The sequence below is a fragment of the Orycteropus afer genome, unplaced genomic scaffold (genome assembly GCF_000298275.1).
Source record: "Orycteropus afer afer isolate SDZICR_OR568_19922 unplaced genomic scaffold, OryAfe1.0 scaffold00001, whole genome shotgun sequence".
Lineage (NCBI taxonomy): Eukaryota > Metazoa > Chordata > Mammalia > Tubulidentata > Orycteropodidae > Orycteropus > Orycteropus afer.
The window spans coordinates 38,191,600-38,211,608 of NW_006921588.1; the positions used below are offsets into that span (position 1 = coordinate 38,191,600).

A 20,009-nucleotide genomic window follows, 5' to 3' on the forward strand; every position below is an offset into this window, starting at 1 on the left:
GAAGTGCTCTATAGATGTCTATAAGGCCAAGTTGGTGGATTGTATTGTTTAGCTCTTCTGCATCTTTGTTGAGTTTCTTTCCAGTTGTTCTATGGATGATGTTCTTGATGTCATCCCACAGTTTCTCTGGTTTTTAGTCAAAGGTGTTCAGTGCATCGAATCTATTCTTTAAATGATATCTAAATTCAGGAGGGTTATATTCAAGGTTATATTTTGGCTCTCATGGACTTGTCTTCAGCTTCAACTTGAACTTGCATTTGCATATGAGCAGTTGATGATCTGTTCCACAGTCAGCTCCTGGACATGTTTTGTCTGAAGATACTGAGCTTTTCCATAGCCTCTTTCCACAGATGTAGCTGATCTGATTCATGTGTATTCCATCTGGCAAAGTCAACGTGTATAGCCACTGTTTATGTTGTTGAAGAAAGGTATTTGTAATCGATAAGTAATTGGTCTTGAAAAATTCTGTCATGTGATCTCCAGAGTTATTTCTATCACCAACCATATTCTCCAACTACTGGTGTTTCCATCTTTTGCATTTGAATCACCAGTGATAATTAACACATCTTGATTACATGTTTAATCAATTTCAGACTGCAGAAGTTGGTAAAAATCTTCAATTTCCTCATCTTTGGCTTTGGTGGTTGATGTATAAATTTGAATAATAGTAGAATTAACTAGTCTTCCTTGGAGGCATATGGATAATATCCTGTCACTGACAGCATGTATTTCAGGATAGATCTGGAAATGTTCTTTGAGGAAATGAAATGGTGCAGGCTGCTAACCAGAAGGCTGGCGGTTCAAACCCACCAGCCACTCCTCGGAAGGAAGGTTGGGCAATCCTACTTCCGTAGTGATACTGCCTCGGAAACCCAAGGAGGGGTCGCTATGAGCCGGGGCCGACTCGACGGCACATAACAACAACAACAACAACAAGCTAATGGAGGTTCTGGAAGCTTTATGCCATCTACATCATTAAGATTGGCTCTACTCTGAGGAGGCAGCTCTTCCCCAGTCAGATTTTGAGTGCCTTCTGGTATCAGGGGCTCATCTTCTGGCACTATATTGGACAGTGTTTCAGGGTTATCCATAAAGTCTTATAGCATAAATACAAATACATATGAAGAATTATTGTCTGCTAAACTTATGTATGGCATGTGTATATTCCCTTTTGCCTAGACATACTTGATCATTCAGCCTGCCTACCTATGTATTCACCCATAGACTAATGTTTGTCATTACTGATAATGCAGTATTATGGGTGCAAAAGTGTTTATTTTTGTTGTCTGTACCTCTTGTGCTCCTCTCTGTGTCTTTCTTTTCCTTAGTGCTACTGTGTTGGTAACTTGCTTTTGGTATATTGCCTTTTCTTTCACCCGAATCAATACTTTCCTCTTACATATATAGCAATTTTTAAAGATTCCTTTTGCAGAAGAGTTGCGAAATATAATACACTGTTTGATTTATTAACTGCTACTTTCATGGGTGTTGATTATGGGTCAAAGTAAAATGAAATCCTTGACAACTTCAACATAGTTTCCACTTATCCTAATGTTGCTTATTGGTTCAGTTGTAAGGATTTTTGTTTTCTTTATGTTAGCTATTTTGAACCTGAGTTTCATTTTCTGTACAATAAATAATATATCTGTTTCCTAAGACTGATGTAACAGATTACCACAAAGTTTATGGCTTAAAAAAGTACATTTATTCACTCAGTTCTGGAGGCCAGAAGTCCAAAATCAGTTTCATTGGGCAGAAATCAAGACGTCATCAGGGCTGTACTCTCTCTAAAGCTCCCGGGGGAGAATATGTTCCTTGCCTCTTCAGTTCTGGTAGCTGCCAGCTTTCTTGGACTTGTGGATGCCTCACTCTAATTTGTGCATATGTGGTCACATTGTCTTCTCCTATCTGAGTCAGGTCTCCCTCAGCTTTTCTCTTAGTAAGTACTTGCCATTGCATTTGGGGTCCACCTGGGAAATCCAGGTGATTAGCAAGATCCTTAACTTAATCACATGTGTACAGTCTTTGCCCTGTAAGGTAACATTTATATATCCCAGGGATTAGGACCTGACATCTTTGGTGGACTCTTTCAATCTACTACAGTCTTTTAAGAATGAAAATGTCTCAGATTAGAACGTGCAAAGATGTAACTTCCTTTGTTTCTATAACTTTATTTCTGTCATTGCTAACTCTTCGTATGCTGCCTGATTAACAGCAACCCATTTTATCTCCATTACTTCTTTGCTTTCTGGATTATTCTCAGTATTATTGGGGTAAATAATCCAGTCAGTTGCTGTAAGTGAGTTAAATTCAGATTTTAAATGTTCTTAGTTGAAGATCCAGGCCTCCGGCACTCTGGTGGGGCATCTAAGTTCTAAGAGGGGTATTCATCTATCTTTTGTCCAACTCTTACCTTCCTGTTGAGGAAACTCTTATTCCTCTGCAAGCTCATTGCCTGTACTGGAAAGCCCCTTCAGCTCATGATCTTCTTTTAATCCTTCCATGATCCTTTTGGAGACAGTACTGCAGTGTTCTCTCCCAATCCTGGGGTACTATTGCTGAAGGGGCAGGGAGGACACATCTCCTGACCTCCTCTAACTGCACAAGAGGAAGACAGAATCACTATCAGTAACCCAAGGCCATTCCTGCAAGGCCAGATATGCTGCCTCCCTCCAGCCCTTTCACCAACTGTTCCTCCCAAAGCACCCACCACCTCTCTCCTGGATTTGATAATTTGCTGCAGTGGCCACACAGAACTCACAGATTACAGGGTTTATTAGGGAAGCACCAGGCTACAATTCAAGTTTAGGAAAAATGCTTAGTCTCTCTTCCCACCCACAGTCTCTCAGCCAACAGCCTCTCACTCTCACAGTCTCTCTCCCAGCAGTGTGTGTCCCTCGCTGTGTCACTCAGCAATGCATGTCTCTTACATCTCTTTCCCAGTAGTGCATGTCTCTAAGGAGCACGTGTCTCTTTCAGCAGCACGTCTTCCTCAACTAGCAGTCAAAGAGACTTCTGCCTCTAGGAGGCTTCCTTTTGAGCCCGGCAGAATGGCCACACCAACTAATCATAATTTCAGAATTCTAAGCACCTGAGAGAGAGCAGGAACCTCCCAGAACATTGCTCTGTTCCACTCCCAACAGAAATACCCCAGATGGACAACTTTAGCAATCAGTAGTTCCTCAGTTGCTCATGGCAAATTCCACCTCAGAGTTTACAAAGGCTTGTAGGTAGAAAAGCCACACTAAGTAATTTACTACACCACAACTATGTGTCCATCTGCTTCACATTATACTCCATTATTGTGTCTCCACCGTGTAATATGCAAGGCTTGCATCTGAGGTCAGAGGTCTTCTAAGGCTGCACTGTAGTTTGAGCTACACACTCCCACTTAAAACGTATCTGTTTTTATTATTATTATTACCATCAACTCCCTACCTAAAGGCATTCTGGTTTTATAAATGGAGAGGGTATGAGACACTTGGAACCTATACCAGCCACTTACTATCTAATTCCCTTTCAGTGTCCACTTCCTCCTCCCACTAAACCCTTAATTGTAGCTCCTTTCTTAGAGTACAGGAGGTGGGTGTCTGTATCAGCCAATAGAGATTTGGTTGTGCATGATTCTACCCAAGCAGTTACATCTGGAAAAAATTCATACAGTCTGGTATAGTAGCCAATAGCCAAGAATATACCTGTTTGTAATTTTTTTTTCTCTTTGTATCATGCATCCTGAGAACAAAGTATATGTTGCATCTTTAGTGATGGAGGAGAGGAAATGAGTACAAAGAAACACAGGTTGCAAAACACACATGCACTTTGGTTACTATCTTGAAACTTTTTCTCTCTGAATTGCAAAGAATATAGATACATTGCTTAGCACATAGTAGGCTTACTACTGTGTACCTGCCTTTCAGAAGCTTGAAAACACCACAGGTTTAAGGGAGGAGTAGGTAGAAGAATAAAAAGGTTGTTAGGGATGCACTCACCATCTCTGTTACCACTTTATCTTCTCCCATCTCATGCTTCCTGCAGACTTCCTACCACAGTTAATAGCATCTCATTCCTTCTGAGTGCTTAGGCTGAGAATGTTGGTGTCTTCCTGGTTCTTCTGTATTTTTCACTCCATTTCCACTTTATCAGTAAATCTTATTGACACTGCATTAAAATATATATCCAAAATCTGTTTTCTTCATATCATGTCTACTACTTCCAGGCTAATCCGAGCCTCATAATCTCTCTCTTAGTTAATTGCAATAGCCCAATAAATGGTCTCCCTGCTTTTACCTCAGCCTTTTAAAATAATTTTTCCAATCAACAATCAGAGTGACTAAATAAAAACATAAGTCAATTCATGTCCTTATCGGCTTAAAATGACTTCTCATCTACCTTCTCAAGTACCTTAGAAAAGCCAAGGTACTTGCTATGGACTATAGGGCATATATATAATCCCTCAGCTCATTACCATTACTTGTCTAACCTCTTCACCTGGTCCTCTCTGCTTTGCTGACTCTGCTTCAGCCACATTGATGTCCTTGCTATACTACATACATGCTAGGCTGGCTTTTGCTTCAAAGGCTTGATTTTTGTTTTTCCTCTAGATATCTGCTTAACTTATGCTCTCTTCTCCTTTGAGTCATTGTTCAACTGTGACCTTCATAATGAGCCCTTCCCTGACAGACTGATGAAAATTGATTTATTTTCCTTGTGCCCTTAGCACTCTCTCCCTCTTCCTGACTTTCTGTTTTCTTTTTTGTAGTGTTTCTTGCCACCTTTTAGGGTTTACATTTTATTTACAGTCTAAATCTTCCATCAGAAAGTAAGTTCCACAAGGGCAATGAGTTTTGACTGTCTTGCCCACTACAAAATTCCCAGCCCCTAGTTGAGTGTCAGGAATTTCTGGATGGCACAAATAGTTAAGTGCTTGACTACTAGCTAAAAGGTTGGTGTTTGAACCTACCCAGGGATGCCTTAGAAGACAAGCCTGGTGACCTGTTTCCAAAAGTTCACAGCCTTGAAAACCCTGTGGAGCAGTTCTGATATGCTTCTCAGAATTGCCATGAATTGGAATCCAGTCAGTGGCAACTAATAACAACTGATGAGTATCTGCCATATTGTAGGCTTTCTACAAATATTTGTTTAATGGGTAAATGGAAAAATAATTTGTAACTACAAGACTGTAAGTTTGGATTTATCTCATAATAAATAGGAAATAAATAAGCTTTTTGAGCAAGGGCCACATTGATACAAAACTTTTAGGAGATTTACTATGCTGTGCATGTCCAGGATGGATTAGAAGAATGAGAAACTAGAGTCTTGAAGATTGGTTAAGAGCCTGTATATGAGGAAAGGTAAAGATCTATCTAAATTGGGTGGTGGGTAGTGGAAAGTGGGGTTAGCTGTGTGAGAGACACTAAGAGGAAGAACCACTCAGTATAACAATCACTCAGATATGGGGCAATTTGGACTTGGAACAGAGGTAGAGAAAGATGCAGAGGTGAGTTTTAATTCTACATTTATTTGAGAGAATATCATAAAAATGACATTAACAGTAAGAGAATTAGGAAAATTTAGGAAGAAAAAGAAATTTGAAAGGGAAAGAAAGATGTAGCTGGACTGGAATTTGATATTTCAGCTGGAGTGAATTAATTTAGAGAAGGGAAAAAGAAAAGAGTTGAGCCAAGGATTGAGTCTTACTAGGGAGAAGGGGCTAGGGGAGCCTGTTATTGAGACTGAAAAGGAGCGACCTGAGATAGGAACAGAGTGTTGATATACACTTAGCTCAACCTCATCCATATTCATTGAGCACTCTTACAAGAACTTCCTTTTAGATGAATAAGCTTCTATTTAAGTATGACATTACTCTCAAGGGTTCTGGTGTTGTAGGTCACAGATCACTACTGAGTATTGAATTTCTGAGACACAGATACTTTTCAAAAAGGTCCTAGAAGCATCTGAAAAGGTAGAGAATATCTGTATTCCTAAAAAAGGCAGGGGGTTTCTCTATTCCTTATTTGGCTCTATTCTGTTTCCTGATTTGTATTAGTAATCTTATAATCTTTTTTCAAGCTTTTATTGAAGTATAACATACATTAAGAAATATGAACCAACCATATATGGATAAGTTGATGAAATATCAGATGTTGCATATATCTGAGCAACCAACAAGCAATGAAAAAGCAGAACATTACTCACACCCTGGTGCGCTCCCTAGGCCCCCACTCACCCACTATTGCCATTATCCTGATTTCTAACACTGTAGACTAGTATTACCTGTTTCAAGCTTGAACCAATGGAATCATGTAGTATGTACCCATTTTGTCTTATTTCTTTCATTTAATATGTTTATGAAATTCATCCATATTGTTGTAGTATATATTCCACTGTATGGCTATTATGCTAATTATTTATTCACGCTTAAAATTGCTATTTGGGAAATAACCAATTTGGGATTATTATAAATAGTATGGTATAATATCATAATTTCTTATTAAAATAGGAATTTTGCATATTATGTTACTCTTTTTAAAGCTGCTGTTGCTTACTTCTCTTAAATGACTTTACAATGCCTTTACATCCTACCTATTAGTTTCACTATTAATACTGAATGTATTAATATTAGTTTTCAAAATACAGAGTACCACAAGAAATTAAGCTTCTTATAAATTTATATAATACCTCCTTTTTTAGTATATATTCAATGTTTAACATTTTTTTCAACTATCCCAATTATGTATCTTAAATTCATATTAAACCTGACAAAATTCTCTATATTTATAGGGAAGAGTTGTTCCATCTTGAAGTCGTGTTGTAATTTTGGCAGCATGATGAGGTGGAGAAAAAAATAACTGCCATATTCTTAATGTAGATTTATTATCATACTTATCATTTATGAAGCAATAAAGAGAGACTAAACACTAGCAAATGAGCCCTGGTGGTGCAGTGGTTAAGTACTCAGCTACTAATAGAAAGGCTAGTAGTTAGAAACCATCCCGTGGCTCTGTGGGAGAAAGACCCGGGAATCTGCTCCCATAAAGATTATAGCTTAGGAAACACTAGGGGCCAGTTCTGCTCGTTCACATGGGCTGCTATGAGTTGAAATCCACTCAGTGACACCTGACAACAGCAGTTAGCAAACAGTACATTGTAATATTTTATGTCAGGCCTCTTTACTAGGTTACAGTCTGCTTGGTATAAAAATGCACATTACTGATAACAAACTGATGAGAAATTTCACCAATCCCTCTATTGCAGAGTTGAATTGATATTGCTACATTTACTAAGGATACATACATAATATTTCTATGTGTGTGTATGGGTGTGTGTAAATAGTTACATACACACGTCTATATCTGTCTATCTAGAATTGAGTTGATAGTGCTACATTTAGTAAGGATACATATATAATATTTTTTGTGTATGCATGTGTGTGTGTGTGTGTAATACATACATACACATTAATCTATCTATCTGTCTGTCTACCTATCATGGCATGTTCATTATACATTCTTTACAGAAAGAACAATAGAAGACCATGAACTGGTGATGGAAGTGCTATCTAATTGGGGAATGGAAGAAGAGAATAAGCTATACTTTAGAAAAAATTATGCCAAATATGAATTCTTTAAAAATCCAATGGTAAGTGAAATAGCCATTAACGATTAGTGGGAAAAAAAAATCAATCAGTTAAATTTCCTTCAATTTTATGCTAAGAAGAGAGTTATTATAAATAAAATACAATTCTCTGTTTTGTAAATTATTGATAAGAATTTTGGTTATTTAAATTGTAGTCACATTTCTTCTTACTCTAACAATGATTAATCAGCATCAGCATCATACTGAGAAGTTCTAATACACATACTGAAATATTTTAAACCATGCTGGCAAAAGTCTGAATTGAGGGTGATTTGGAAAAATTGTTTAAAAACTACTAAAAAACCTAGTTAGGGAAACTGTTGCTTCTTTTCCTTCCATTTTAGAATAAATATAACTGTTTTACATATTTGAGTTGGGGAATGAATTTATATATGCCCTCAGGCAGATTATAGAAATGTTATACTTTAATATATTTCAGAGAATTTAGGAAATATGAATAAGAAAGTAATGTAAAAACAGATTGATAATTGTTGGTCATATTGTAACTTAGCCAGAAGTTTAAGATTGACATGAAGCTTGCTGTTCCAAATTATTTTGTTTTCACTGCAATAATTACTGAGCTAAATAGAAATGAGATAAAATCCAGTGCATTATCTGGTAAATACTACTTTCATTGTAATTTGCTTTAAAAGAAAATAAATGTATGTCCCTTTATAATGAAGACTAGGGATCTGGAGAAGTCAGAGTAGCCTCTGGGCTCATTATTTTAAATTGTTTTGGTCTCCACAGCTGTAGCGTATTTTTGCACTAAGTTTTGGATAATTGGATTGAAATGATCCTTTATGAAAAATATATGGTACACGCCATAATAGAATATTTTCAAACCCTAAAAGACCTCTTATGTTCTCTTTTAACTTACTAATAGAAACATAATGGGATGATCATTGACAAAGAAAATAAAGAGCCTAATAACAATTAAATAGAATTAGAATTTGAAGGGAAAGTGTTTTCTTGTTGTAAATCTTTATTAAAAGCAAGTAGTTAAAAGTCACATAGCAGGAAATATGGTTTAGTGCTCGTTTTTCTTTTAAACAAGGCTGAACATTCGTTCTGTAGACCTACAGTAATAGTTCTCAAGTGGGGGCAATTTGGCAGTGCAGTAGACATTTTTAGTTATCACACCTCGGGGTGGTGCCAGTGGGTAGAAGCCAGGGATGCTTCTGAACATGCTCTGTTGCTCAGGGTGTTTGGACACACACACACTCCCCACAAACAAGAATTATCAGACCAAATTGTCAATAAAATTGCTGTTGAAAATGCTGTCCTAGAGAAAGTGTAGAAGAATGTATTTTGCCAAGTATGTCTGATCCTAAAGATTACCTGAGGAAAGGGAAGGAAAGCTTGTTAAAAACAGAATCCAGGACCTAACCAGACCTATTGAATCATAACTCTAGGAAGAGGTCTGGAAATTTCTATTTTAAATTACTGCCCAGGGTAGTTTTTATGATCAAACAAGTTTAGAAATCCATAGGTACAAAGGACTGGACTCCCTACCCCTAGTTTAAGTCTTTTTTCTACTTTTTGAGATGTGACTTTGGGCATACTTACTACTTCTCTAATTTTTTAGATTTGATAAGGTGGGGCCAATAGTCCTTCAGTACCTGGCGGAGTGATTGCAAGGTTGAGGCACAGGATGTGGGAACAAGTACATTGCCAAATTTAGGGCAACATTTGAAAACTCAAGGCAGGTACAACAGCATCAACTGGGGTGTTTTTAATCCTGAGACCCCAATTCAGAGATTCTTATTAAGATACCTTCTCAGAAGAGTCCAGGGGCTTGCATTTTCCAAAGCACTTCTGGTAAATTTTAGACAAACTGGTTTAAACATTTAGGTTTAAAGAATGTTTGCTTTTACACTACTTAATTGATTATAACTGAACCTTTTTACCATAGGTTTTGGATAACTTAACTTGTGTCTTTCTGTCAGTATTTTTTTCCAGAGCACATGGTGTCTTTTGCAACTGAAACCAATGGTGAAATATCCCCCACACAGATTTTGCAGGTATAATATATTTTTATTTAATATGTAGAACATAATAAAGGGAAGCTTTGAGATCTTTTTTTATACATACACAGATTCTGAAATGTTATGCCTTGAATGATTAATTTTTTCTGGAGGTAAAGCTAAAAAAAAAAGAAAAGTAAAAGACTTTCAGCTCATAGCTACAAATATGAGATTAGATTTTGAAAAATCAAAATTCCAGTTGATTGCAGACATTTCACTGTTACCTGTGTTTACTTTTATACTAACTCTCTAAATCTTACATGTGATAAAATATTTAACAATTAAATGAAAGGAGAAAAGGGACATAAAATAAAAAAGAAGATGGGGCAATCTACTTCTGTAAAGATTTACCACCTCGGAAACCCAATGGGGGTCGCTATAAGTTGGAATGAACTACTTTTATGCTAACTCTCTAAATCCTATTTGTGGTAAAATATTTACCAACTAAATGAAGGGAAAAAAGGGATATATAATAATATCTATTTAATTAGTTTAATTTTGTTTAATTTAAAATCTGTAATAGCTTTGATTCAAATACTTGTGTAGAACTGTGAAAACTTCTTAGCTGAATTAATACTAGTTACCTAATTAATTATTTTAGTTTTGTATCAATTGGATTAATTTCTTCCAAACCAGCATTGGAATCAGGCAGTCGTTGCAATAAGAAAATGACTTCAGCTATTTTATTTTTGATAGTCAATTTCACATCAAAAGATCTGTGGGGGTTGTTAATAAGCTGAAGTTAAACAATGTCTTTATAGCGGTTGGTATTTGAACTAAGCCCTGGGCATCTGCAAACCCATTCAACATTCTCTAATCTTTAATGAAGAAAACTTTTAATATTTCTGCTATAGCTATGACTTTCAAAATACTGGGTAGGCATATCTATCACAGACTTGTTTTTTATGGACTTTTTAATAGGTTATATTTCATTTTAGCATATTAGAGTGGTTTAGAAATACGATTAGTTTCACAAGATTTTTCTAAAAGCTACTGGCTGTTCACAGAGAACACATAATAGAATATTAGGGTAGGTGGTCGTGGCAACAGTCCCCTGGCCCCCCAGGTTTCATCAGCCGTCTGCATACTTCAACCCTGTGTTATGAGAGTGGTGAGTTGGAGTTTTTCTTCCTACTCCTCCAAATTCTCCTATAATATACTGATATTACTTTCATGTTAAATTATGAAAAACCAGAAAAATCATAGGCTTTGGAATCAGATAGTCCTGCATATGCCCCTGACCTCTTCTCCACTGAGGCAATGTTTTCAATTTTTAAAAGATTTCTCTTCTTTCTAGTGTGACCTCTCCGACTTTCTTTTTAAAATTTAATTGGTTTGATTTAATAACTTGGAAAGCACTCAGACTAAAAAAACCTACCAGCCTGTTTTGCATGTCAATTAATTAAAATCTGTAGATCATTAAATTTAAAATTTTTTAGTAAATTCCAAAAAAAAAAGTTTATACCTACTACCAGCATTTCCCAGAGTAGCTTTTAAAATATGTTTTATTATTTTAGCTATAATTTGTGTTACTTTCAGTTTTTCCATTTTGCATTTGTTTATTCATAGGGATTTCTATTTTCTTCCTTTAATGAGACAGTAATGCATATCCATTGTCTCATTAAGCATGCTGAGCACAGCCACTGAGATAGAGCTGTTACTTTTCATTTTTGTTTTCCTAACCAGCCCATGCCCACTGTCTGAGTTCATTATTACTGTGTAACAAGCTATTCCAAAACTTAATGGCTTAAAACACCTACTCATATTTTATCAACAATTTTGTAGGTCAGGAATTCAGGAATGGTTTATTGGGCACATAAGCTCTGATGTACATGGACTTCATGGCTGTGAGAGTAGGACTTCCTTTCAAGAGATTCCTTTTTTGCTACATGGCTGCTGTCTTGGTGTTCCTTGGCCTCTTTCTCTGTACTACGTGGTTTTTCATCCTGCAGGGCATTTCCAGTTGACTTGAGCTTCTAATCCATGGAAGTCTAGGTAGTTACATTTCATAAGGGACAGCTGGCATCTAAGCGTCAGTAAGTGGAAGCCACCAGGCTGATTATGGGCTGCCTCTAGAACTGACAGTGTGTTACTTCCACCATATTCTTCTGGAGTAGTCACAAGCCTCACCTGATTCAAGTGGGTAGAGAAACAGATTCTACCTCTTTATCATTCAGTGGTAAGGTCTTTGCAGAAGAGCCTGTGGAATGGAAGATACTGTTACCGTTCTTATTGGATAATACAACTTGCCTTACCTATCCACAGCTGAGCACCAAAGAAGGCAAAGAAGAGATTCCTTTATTCTTATCGAGGAGGTGCACTTGGGTTAACTTTCTGCTGAACCATTGAAATTAGGGTTGTGGTTTTGGTTATTCCACAAACAAGCTCTTAGGTAAACCTGAAGTCTTAGGGGAAATCAAGGAAAAGGATGAAAAGACAGATGTTAACTCTACAGATGAGTTCCAACTTTTTGAGTAGATGTTCAAATAGCTTATAATTTCCATTGTTGTCTATATACTGATCACTTAGAAAGTGTATTTTGTGCATATATTTTCATTTGTAGTATGACTTAGATTTTCAAAAGATTCTATGATTTATTTTCTGTTTTATATATAGTGTCATTTCTCTAATGGTATAAGTGATATAAGGGCTGTTTGAATTTATATGTTCACATTTGAAATTTTAACATTATCATAGGCTACAATGTCCTTTATTTGATAACAATATCAAAATGTCTGGATTTTTCTTCCAGATGTTTCTGAGTTCAAGCACATATCCTGAAATCCATGGCTTCTTACATGCAAAAGAACAGGGAAAGAAGTCCTGGAAAAAGATTTACTTCCTTCTGAGAAGATCTGGTTTATATTTTTCTACTAAAGGAACATCAAAGGTGAGTTTATATATCAGTGATGTGTCTTGAATGACAGTTGTAAATTCAAATGAGTTTTACTTTGTTATAACTAAAATCTGATTACTTGATGTTAGGAATTTGTAACGTTTTTGAAATCCAAACATTTGCCACAATCTATTTCAAACCTAACCAGTGTTATTTCTCACTAGTTTCAACATACACCTTTGATGAAATCTGAATGCTGTTTTTACAGTACCACATACACTGTTCATTTCTTCTCAATGCTGAATTCATCCTCTTTTTCTTTTTATCCTAGGCCTGCAAATCTCCAAAGCCAAACCCAGTTCATACTTTTTTTTTTTTAAACCAGGTCTTACTGCTAGACTTGACAATATCCAAACTTCTGTTGATGTTGATGCAGTTATTAGCATCTGAGTCCTTCATGGTTCTTCAGTTCTTTCTTGTGTTTGTTTTATTTTCTTACCTGATTGTAAATTCCTACAAGAAGTTATGCTATGATTAGCGATGGATATGTGTATTTATCTGTGCATACATACCTACATACACAATTATGTAAATACACATATGCAGATGTACATAAACATATGCGTAATTGCATAAACACATATAATCTAGTCTATGTAGACTGTGCCATGTACTATTGACTTTTTATGCAATAATGCATTGATACATCTCAGGTAAAATACTTTTGAAAGTTTTCATGAGTGTTATTTTAATTCTATTTTCGTATACAGGTACCCCCAATTTAGCATGTATTCAACTTATGACAAACCTCTCTTGGAGTGTTTATATGTGTGTGTGTATACTCTCTCTCTCTTTCTCTCTCTCTGTATATAGCATCTTATTGTTAGTAATATATAATACATACAATGTTGCAGTTTACAATTTGCTTTTGGTATCATTCTCTATCAGTTTATATGTAATGCTTCCATACCCCCAAAGCAAATAAAGATTGGATTTATAAAGATATTGATAACAAAAGGCAATAATAATGTGAACTAAAAAAAGAGGTATTTTACTTACATCAGAATCAATTTACAACAGAGTCATGCAGACAGAACCCTGTCCTAAGTGGAGAACTCTCTCTATTTTTGTCAGTGACAACATTGTTGCTTCTTGACGGGTTCTATCATTCTTCTCTGTTACCCCCGCCTTCCCCCCAAATACTCATGTAACCCTTGGTGTTCAGCAGTTTCCCTATTATATTTCAAGATCTGTTAAAATACATAGTCTGCTAAATCTTGCTTGATTCTTCACATACACTTTCAATCTGTGATACTGGAAATGTTTGTCTATCATTTATTTGACTATTTCTTCTTCATTCTTGTTCTTTGATCCTTTACATTTTCAGTAGCATTTTCTATCTTATTCCATAGCTCTTAATTTTTCTTTCATATTTTCCATCTTTGAATTGTCTTCGTACAGCATTTTGAGTGCTTTCCGTAGTTCTATATTCCAATTTGTTAGTTCTCTTTTCAGCTGAATTAATTCTACTTTTCAAAGGATATTTTCAGTTCTTCTCCTAATAATTATATATTTTACTTCTAAGATGTCCAGTGGATTCTTTTCTATTTCTTTATGTTTTTAGTATCATTTTGTTCTCAATCTGATGATTTGTTATTTCTCTTTTCCCTGATTCCCTGATTATTTTTTTGAGTATTCTAAATATACTTTTCTTCACCCTAGTTACGATTATTGACTGAGTCTTCTGACTCTCATGGTGGTATTTCCTTACCTGCTTTATGAATTTTTGTTGAGCAATTTACTTATCCACAACATTCTTCTTTGTCGTATTAGTTCACATTATCTCAGTTAGGCTCCGTGGACTGCAGAGCTCAAGTCCTGTTCTTTCATAATGGGACCTACTTTTTTTTTTCAAATGTTTGATTAGCCTTAATTTTAACTCTGCCTTTCAAAACTATTGCAAAAAAATAATTAATTTTCTAACAATGTTTATTTGTTATATTAATGAATATATTTTCATTTTTTTCCCCTTAAGTTCAAAAGTTTAAGTCAAGTTTTTGAATAGTGAGTAATATATAGATAGAATGAGATAAGATTATTTCAGATGGAAGAAACTGTGACCAAAACTCAACCTTTTGGAAGGGAAAATGGCTGAAAAAGTAGGAAAAGACCACTGTTAAATAATTGGAATATATTTTGCTTGGGAAAGCCATTGAAATTTTTTGAGCAAGTGAGTGAAATGAACAAAAGAATGATTTAAGGGGATTAGTCTGGCCATAGGGCACTTAAAAAATCAAGGAGAGAATAAGGGAGAGAAAGAAAAAGAGTCGGGGAAAAGGGAGCAAAGGAGGCAGGATCGTAGGGGGAAAGAGAGAGAGGGTGTTGAGTAAATGATCATTTCAGTAACTCAGGTGGTAGGTGATGGGGACCTAATTTAGGATGAGCATTGAAGGAGGTAGAAAGACATGGATACAAGAGTAAATGTCCAATGGCCAGGTTTTGGTGACTGACTTGATAGGAAAGAAGAGTATGTAGTCAAACATGTTCTTAGAAAAAGAAAGAAAGATAATAAATGAATAGAAAAAAGCTGTAGTAGAATAAACAGGGGTAGGAGATTTTCCAGAAGGTTACTAAGAAGGAAGATAATTGCTCTTAGTCATAGATGTGTTGGGATCAATGGGAAGCACCCAAATGAAAATGCCTAGAACACAGTTAATGATGACGACCATATATTTGGGCAATATTCCAGGCAGAATTATGGAACTTCAAAGAAGTACTTGACTCTTCTCCAGATTTTTCCCTTGAAATTCATGTCTAATCTCTTCCTTTCCCTCATACATGGTTTTCCTTGATCACATTTCTTGTGTGCTTTTTGCTTGTTTGTTTTTCAGTTTTGGTGTGAGTGGTGGAACGCTGTGTGGAATGGGTTTCCATTAATAATATTTGACATTGTTCTACTGCCTACTATGCTATCATACGGATGCATTCAACTAACCTTTCTTGAACATTTAAACTTATTTTCAAATTTTTCTGTCATAAATAATGTTTGGATGAATATATACCTATTTTTCTATTAGGGTCTTAGACATTTTCTTAATTATTTCAAAGAGAGAGATCTTCTCCCAGGGTTCTTTCTTAGTGTACAGAATGACATATGAGAGTATTTTAAGCATATGCGTACTAGATCGACTTTTTTTTACTTTCAATGCCAAAGAAGTTTCTCAATCCAGTAATCATGTTTATCACACTATCATTTCTTCATTGGAAGAGATGATTATGGCTATTTAACTTTTAAATTCTTACTTCTCTAACAGCTTTTTCATTAAAACCCACTGCCCATTATGGTTTGTGTATGTGTGTGAGTGTGTATGTGTGATCCTTCACCTCCTTTCCCTCCCTGCCCATTATACAACCCAACCACGTTTCTTCTTTCAACGAGGTCCATTTGCTTATCTCTGCAATGGTCTCCCCCTTGATGAGGCAAAATAGGAAGCATGAAACCTCTATTCTTAGGCCAGACCTTAGCTCTCCTCAAGAACATGTCTGATTTTGCTGTCCATCAAGACATAATACTCTTCTCTCTAGCCTGTACCTGTTGTTGTTGTTATTTGCTGTCAAGTCGCCCCGACTCATAGCGACCCCTCCTTGGGTTTCCGAGGCAGTATCACTACGGAAGTAGGATTGCCCAACCTTCCTTCCGAGGAGTGGCTGGTGGGTTTGCACCGCCAGCCTTCTGGTTAGCAGTCAAGTGCCTTAGGCACTCTGCTACCAGAGCTCCTAGCAAACTTATATTCCATAGGCTATACATGGAAATGATTTTATATTCTCCCTCAAAGAAAAAAATTGAGAATATTAGATAGCTTCAGTGATTATTACCTTAGTACAAATTACATAGGTTACCCAGTATCTAATGTGATATTTGTAGACTATTTCCTCTCCTTTTTAAGGAGGTCTCAATTTATTTTCCTTTCTAAAGATGTATACTGCATAGGGTTACATAAGCACAGCTCTGAGCCTTGCGGGTATTGTTAGGACATACCAATGGAGAAACTTCGAAATATCTTTCTCTCCATCTTCACCTTTATGTTTACAGGCCCATGCTTAACTTTTGCTAACTATGCAACTCATCCTTGTAGTTATATAGTGCCATATGCCTTAATATGTCTGTAGTAATGGGACAAATTCAATTAAGAAAGGAAAATGATCATGCCTCTTTCTGCCTTCTGGTGTTTCTTAATCTGCCTTTTTCTCACATTTAAATGTTTCAGTTACATTGATTTCTGTGATATCAGTGGACAGGGATGGCTTTGTGCTATCTTCATAATGTCAAATGCTTGTTCACTAGAAAACCAGTTTCTATGAAGGATATATATATATATATATATATAAAGGGAAGTCTTGTAGTGTAATGCCTGAGGCACTTGACTGCTAACCAGAAGGCTAGCAGTTCAAACCCACCAGTCACTCCTCGGAAAAAAGATTGGGCAATCTACTTCCATAGTGATACTGCCTCGGAAACTCAGGGAGGGATTGCTGCGAGTTGGGGCCAACTCAACAAATCATTACAACAACAACATAGCAATAAAATATCTTTCTCCTTCATACTCCCTTATTCCAAGCATCCTATGCTGGATCTTTTAGAATAATTTTTGTTTTCTGCCTTATTTTCCTATGGAGTTGGGAACTACAGTTAGTCATGGAATCTAAGTGCCTAAGAATACTGACATACAGAGAAACTCTTGCTCTACCAATTATCAGAAATAGGTTCCAAATTAATAAACCAAACCCACTGCTATCAACTTCACCCTGACTCGTAGCATCCTGTAGGATACAGGAGAACTGCCCCATATGGTTCCCTAGGCTGTAAATACTTATGGAAGCAGACTGCCACATCTTTCTCCCATGGAGTGGCTGGTGGCTTTGAACTGCTGACCTCCCAGGTGGCAGCTGAGCATTTAACCCTGCACTACCAGGGCTCCTCAGAAATGGGATAGCTCCTGGTAAATAACAGGAATTTCTTTGGATTTGAATGGGGTTGTTCACATTGCTGAATATTGTGGATTTTTAGGGTACCACTTCTCAAAATGCAGATTCTGAGTCAGTGGGTTTGGGATAGGCCCCAAGATTCTGCATTTCTAACAAGCTCCCCAGATGATCCAGATATGACAGATTTGAGTTCACCCTTGAGTAGCAAGACTGTAAGGAACAGGTATACTTTGGCCAGTTTTTATTATCTTTCTACCCCAGAGTTAAGCATTTCTTCAAGTATTAGCCTATCAAATAATATAAGGATGATGTCCCATGACCAACTCTAAGTCTCCTGGATTTCCCAGAGAAAAAAACATAGTCATTCAGGATTAAACTTTACCTTGAAAAACAGACATATTCCATGGCCAAGTAGTTTCCCTAAGTCATTGTGATTAGAGTTTGTTCCTTTTGTGAAGGAGGAGAGTCATGCAGCCTATCTCAGTTCTCCCAGTGGCGTGTTCTTGAGAGGTGAGGGCCACATTGATGAGGAGTGTGCTGTGCTCATGAGGGGCATGGATGGGAAGGATGACCAGTTTGAACCAAGCAGAAATCGTCTCTCGTTCTCTTCCTTTCTTTTGTAAACTGCTCTGGAAGCTCAAACCAGCCTTCTTCCCTCTATTGAACTCCACAGTTTGAAACCTGGTTATGAAAATCATTTTGACATTCTCTGCTGTCTCTTTCTCAGAGTCCTTGGCATGGCAGTTAAAGAGAATACTTTTGAAATAGGAAGATGCTTTTTTTTTTTAACTACTCAAATTTAAATTACGAACAAAGTGCCACTTCCAAAATTAAATCAAATTGTATCTAGTTCCTGGTTATTTAAGGATATAGTGACCTAATTTTCCTTTGCTTTTGTTTCTGTATACTGAAGTTCTGTTTGGAATAATTTTTGCCCAAGGTATAAATTATGTGATATAATAGAAACACAAAAGAGAAAGTGTAAAAATATGTATTTATTTCAACACTCACTTTTTTTTTTTTTAAAGGAACCACGGCATTTGCAGTTTTTCAGCGAATTTGGCAATAGTGATATTTATGTGTCACTGGCAGGCAAAAAAAAACATGGAGCGCCAACTAACTATGGATTCTGCTTTAAGGTACAGGCTTAATATTTTGATAGATGAGTAAAGCAAGCCTCAGCCTTTTAGGTAAGCTTGGGTTTCTTTTCATTTGTTTTTAAAGGAGACAGTTTCCTCTTATATATAGGAGAATTTTAGTGGCTTTTATTTCAACAGGTGTTACCTTCAAGATATGCATTAACGATAAACAATGTGCTGTGGCCTTCTAGCCTAACAAAGCAGGAGGGCCCCGAGGCCTGAAAATGCTCTGTGCAGAGGAAGAGCAGAGTAGGACGTGCTGGGTGACCGCCATTAGATTGCTTAAGGTAATCTTGCCAGAGGCACAAATTTCCATTAACTGCTGGGAGTACCATAAAAGTTTGAACATATCTCTAATTCAAAACAAAAAACTCACTGAGTCTGTGAGGCTTTATGGGAAAGAAGAAAAATAGCTACCACCAAATATTTGTGTATTTTTTTTTAAATCTAAAAGATAAACATTTCCAGAGTAACCTAATGCATTTATCTTTTTTATGTGGAGTTAAGTATTACATTTCTAGAAATATAATGATTTTTATTTTTGTAAGAGTATTACAAATTGAGCAAGTATGGCTCATGGAAACTTCTGTACAGGATTTAGTCTGCATTTTTTAAATGTTGCCAACATTTCATTATGAGATATATTTTAAAATGGGCTTACCTGGAGGTATTTAATGCAATTGCTTTGTGTTTCACTTCAGTATTTTCTAAATTGCTTTCTAGTTTAACAATTGTAATTCAAACTATCATGCAGTTTTATTTTAGAAATATTTAAAAACATCTGTCTTTGCTTTAAGTAGAAATTACAACTTTCATAAGCATAATTTCTTAGTAAGCATTTGAAATGAGTAAGGCATTCTAAAACTAGACAGACTTAGGGAAGAGAGGCATTAGATATCATTGTTTCAGAATGTTATAGACAACATATTTATTGTTGAAACCTGTACACAGGTAAATTTAACACAACTTTAAACTTACAATTACAAAAATGATCAACCACTTCATTTGAAAATACTGCTTTTGTAGTCACAGTTTGGGAAAAAAGTGATGAAAACCCATCTTTTTCGTTGAAAACATACCATTCAAGGAATATGTCTCTCCACTAAAACTGGCCAGTACCATTGCTCCTAAAGTGTGAAAATTCCCTCAGTAAAGTACATAATGTTACTTTATTTATTATGTATAATTATTGCTAAAATGGCGAGGAGGCCCCATGTTCTGACCTCCTCTAACCCTACAAGAGGAAGACAGGATTACCAGCAGTAACCCAAGGCCTATTACTGCAAGGCCAGACATGCTGCCACCCTCCAGCCCTTTCTCCAACCGTTCCTCCCAAAGCACCCACCACCTCTCTCCTGGGTTCGATAATTCACTGCAGTGGCCACA

The 20,009-nt window shown here is 36.3% G+C and overlaps 1 protein-coding gene across 1 annotated transcript in view; it reads left to right on the top strand.

Annotated features, from left to right (window-relative positions):
- The window catches only part of GRB14 (growth factor receptor bound protein 14), a 116,702-nt gene that overhangs the window by 78,029 nt on the left and 18,664 nt on the right, over window positions 1-20,009 (top strand). Inside the window, exons 2-7 of the mRNA XM_007954244.1 lie at window positions 4,780-4,819; window positions 7,517-7,638; window positions 9,585-9,659; window positions 12,415-12,552; window positions 18,513-18,623; window positions 18,815-18,910. Of these exons, the coding sequence (XP_007952435.1) occupies window positions 4,780-4,819; window positions 7,517-7,638; window positions 9,585-9,659; window positions 12,415-12,552; window positions 18,513-18,623; window positions 18,815-18,910 (582 nt within the window). The remainder of the gene's footprint in view (window positions 1-4,779; window positions 4,820-7,516; window positions 7,639-9,584; window positions 9,660-12,414; window positions 12,553-18,512; window positions 18,624-18,814; window positions 18,911-20,009) is intronic.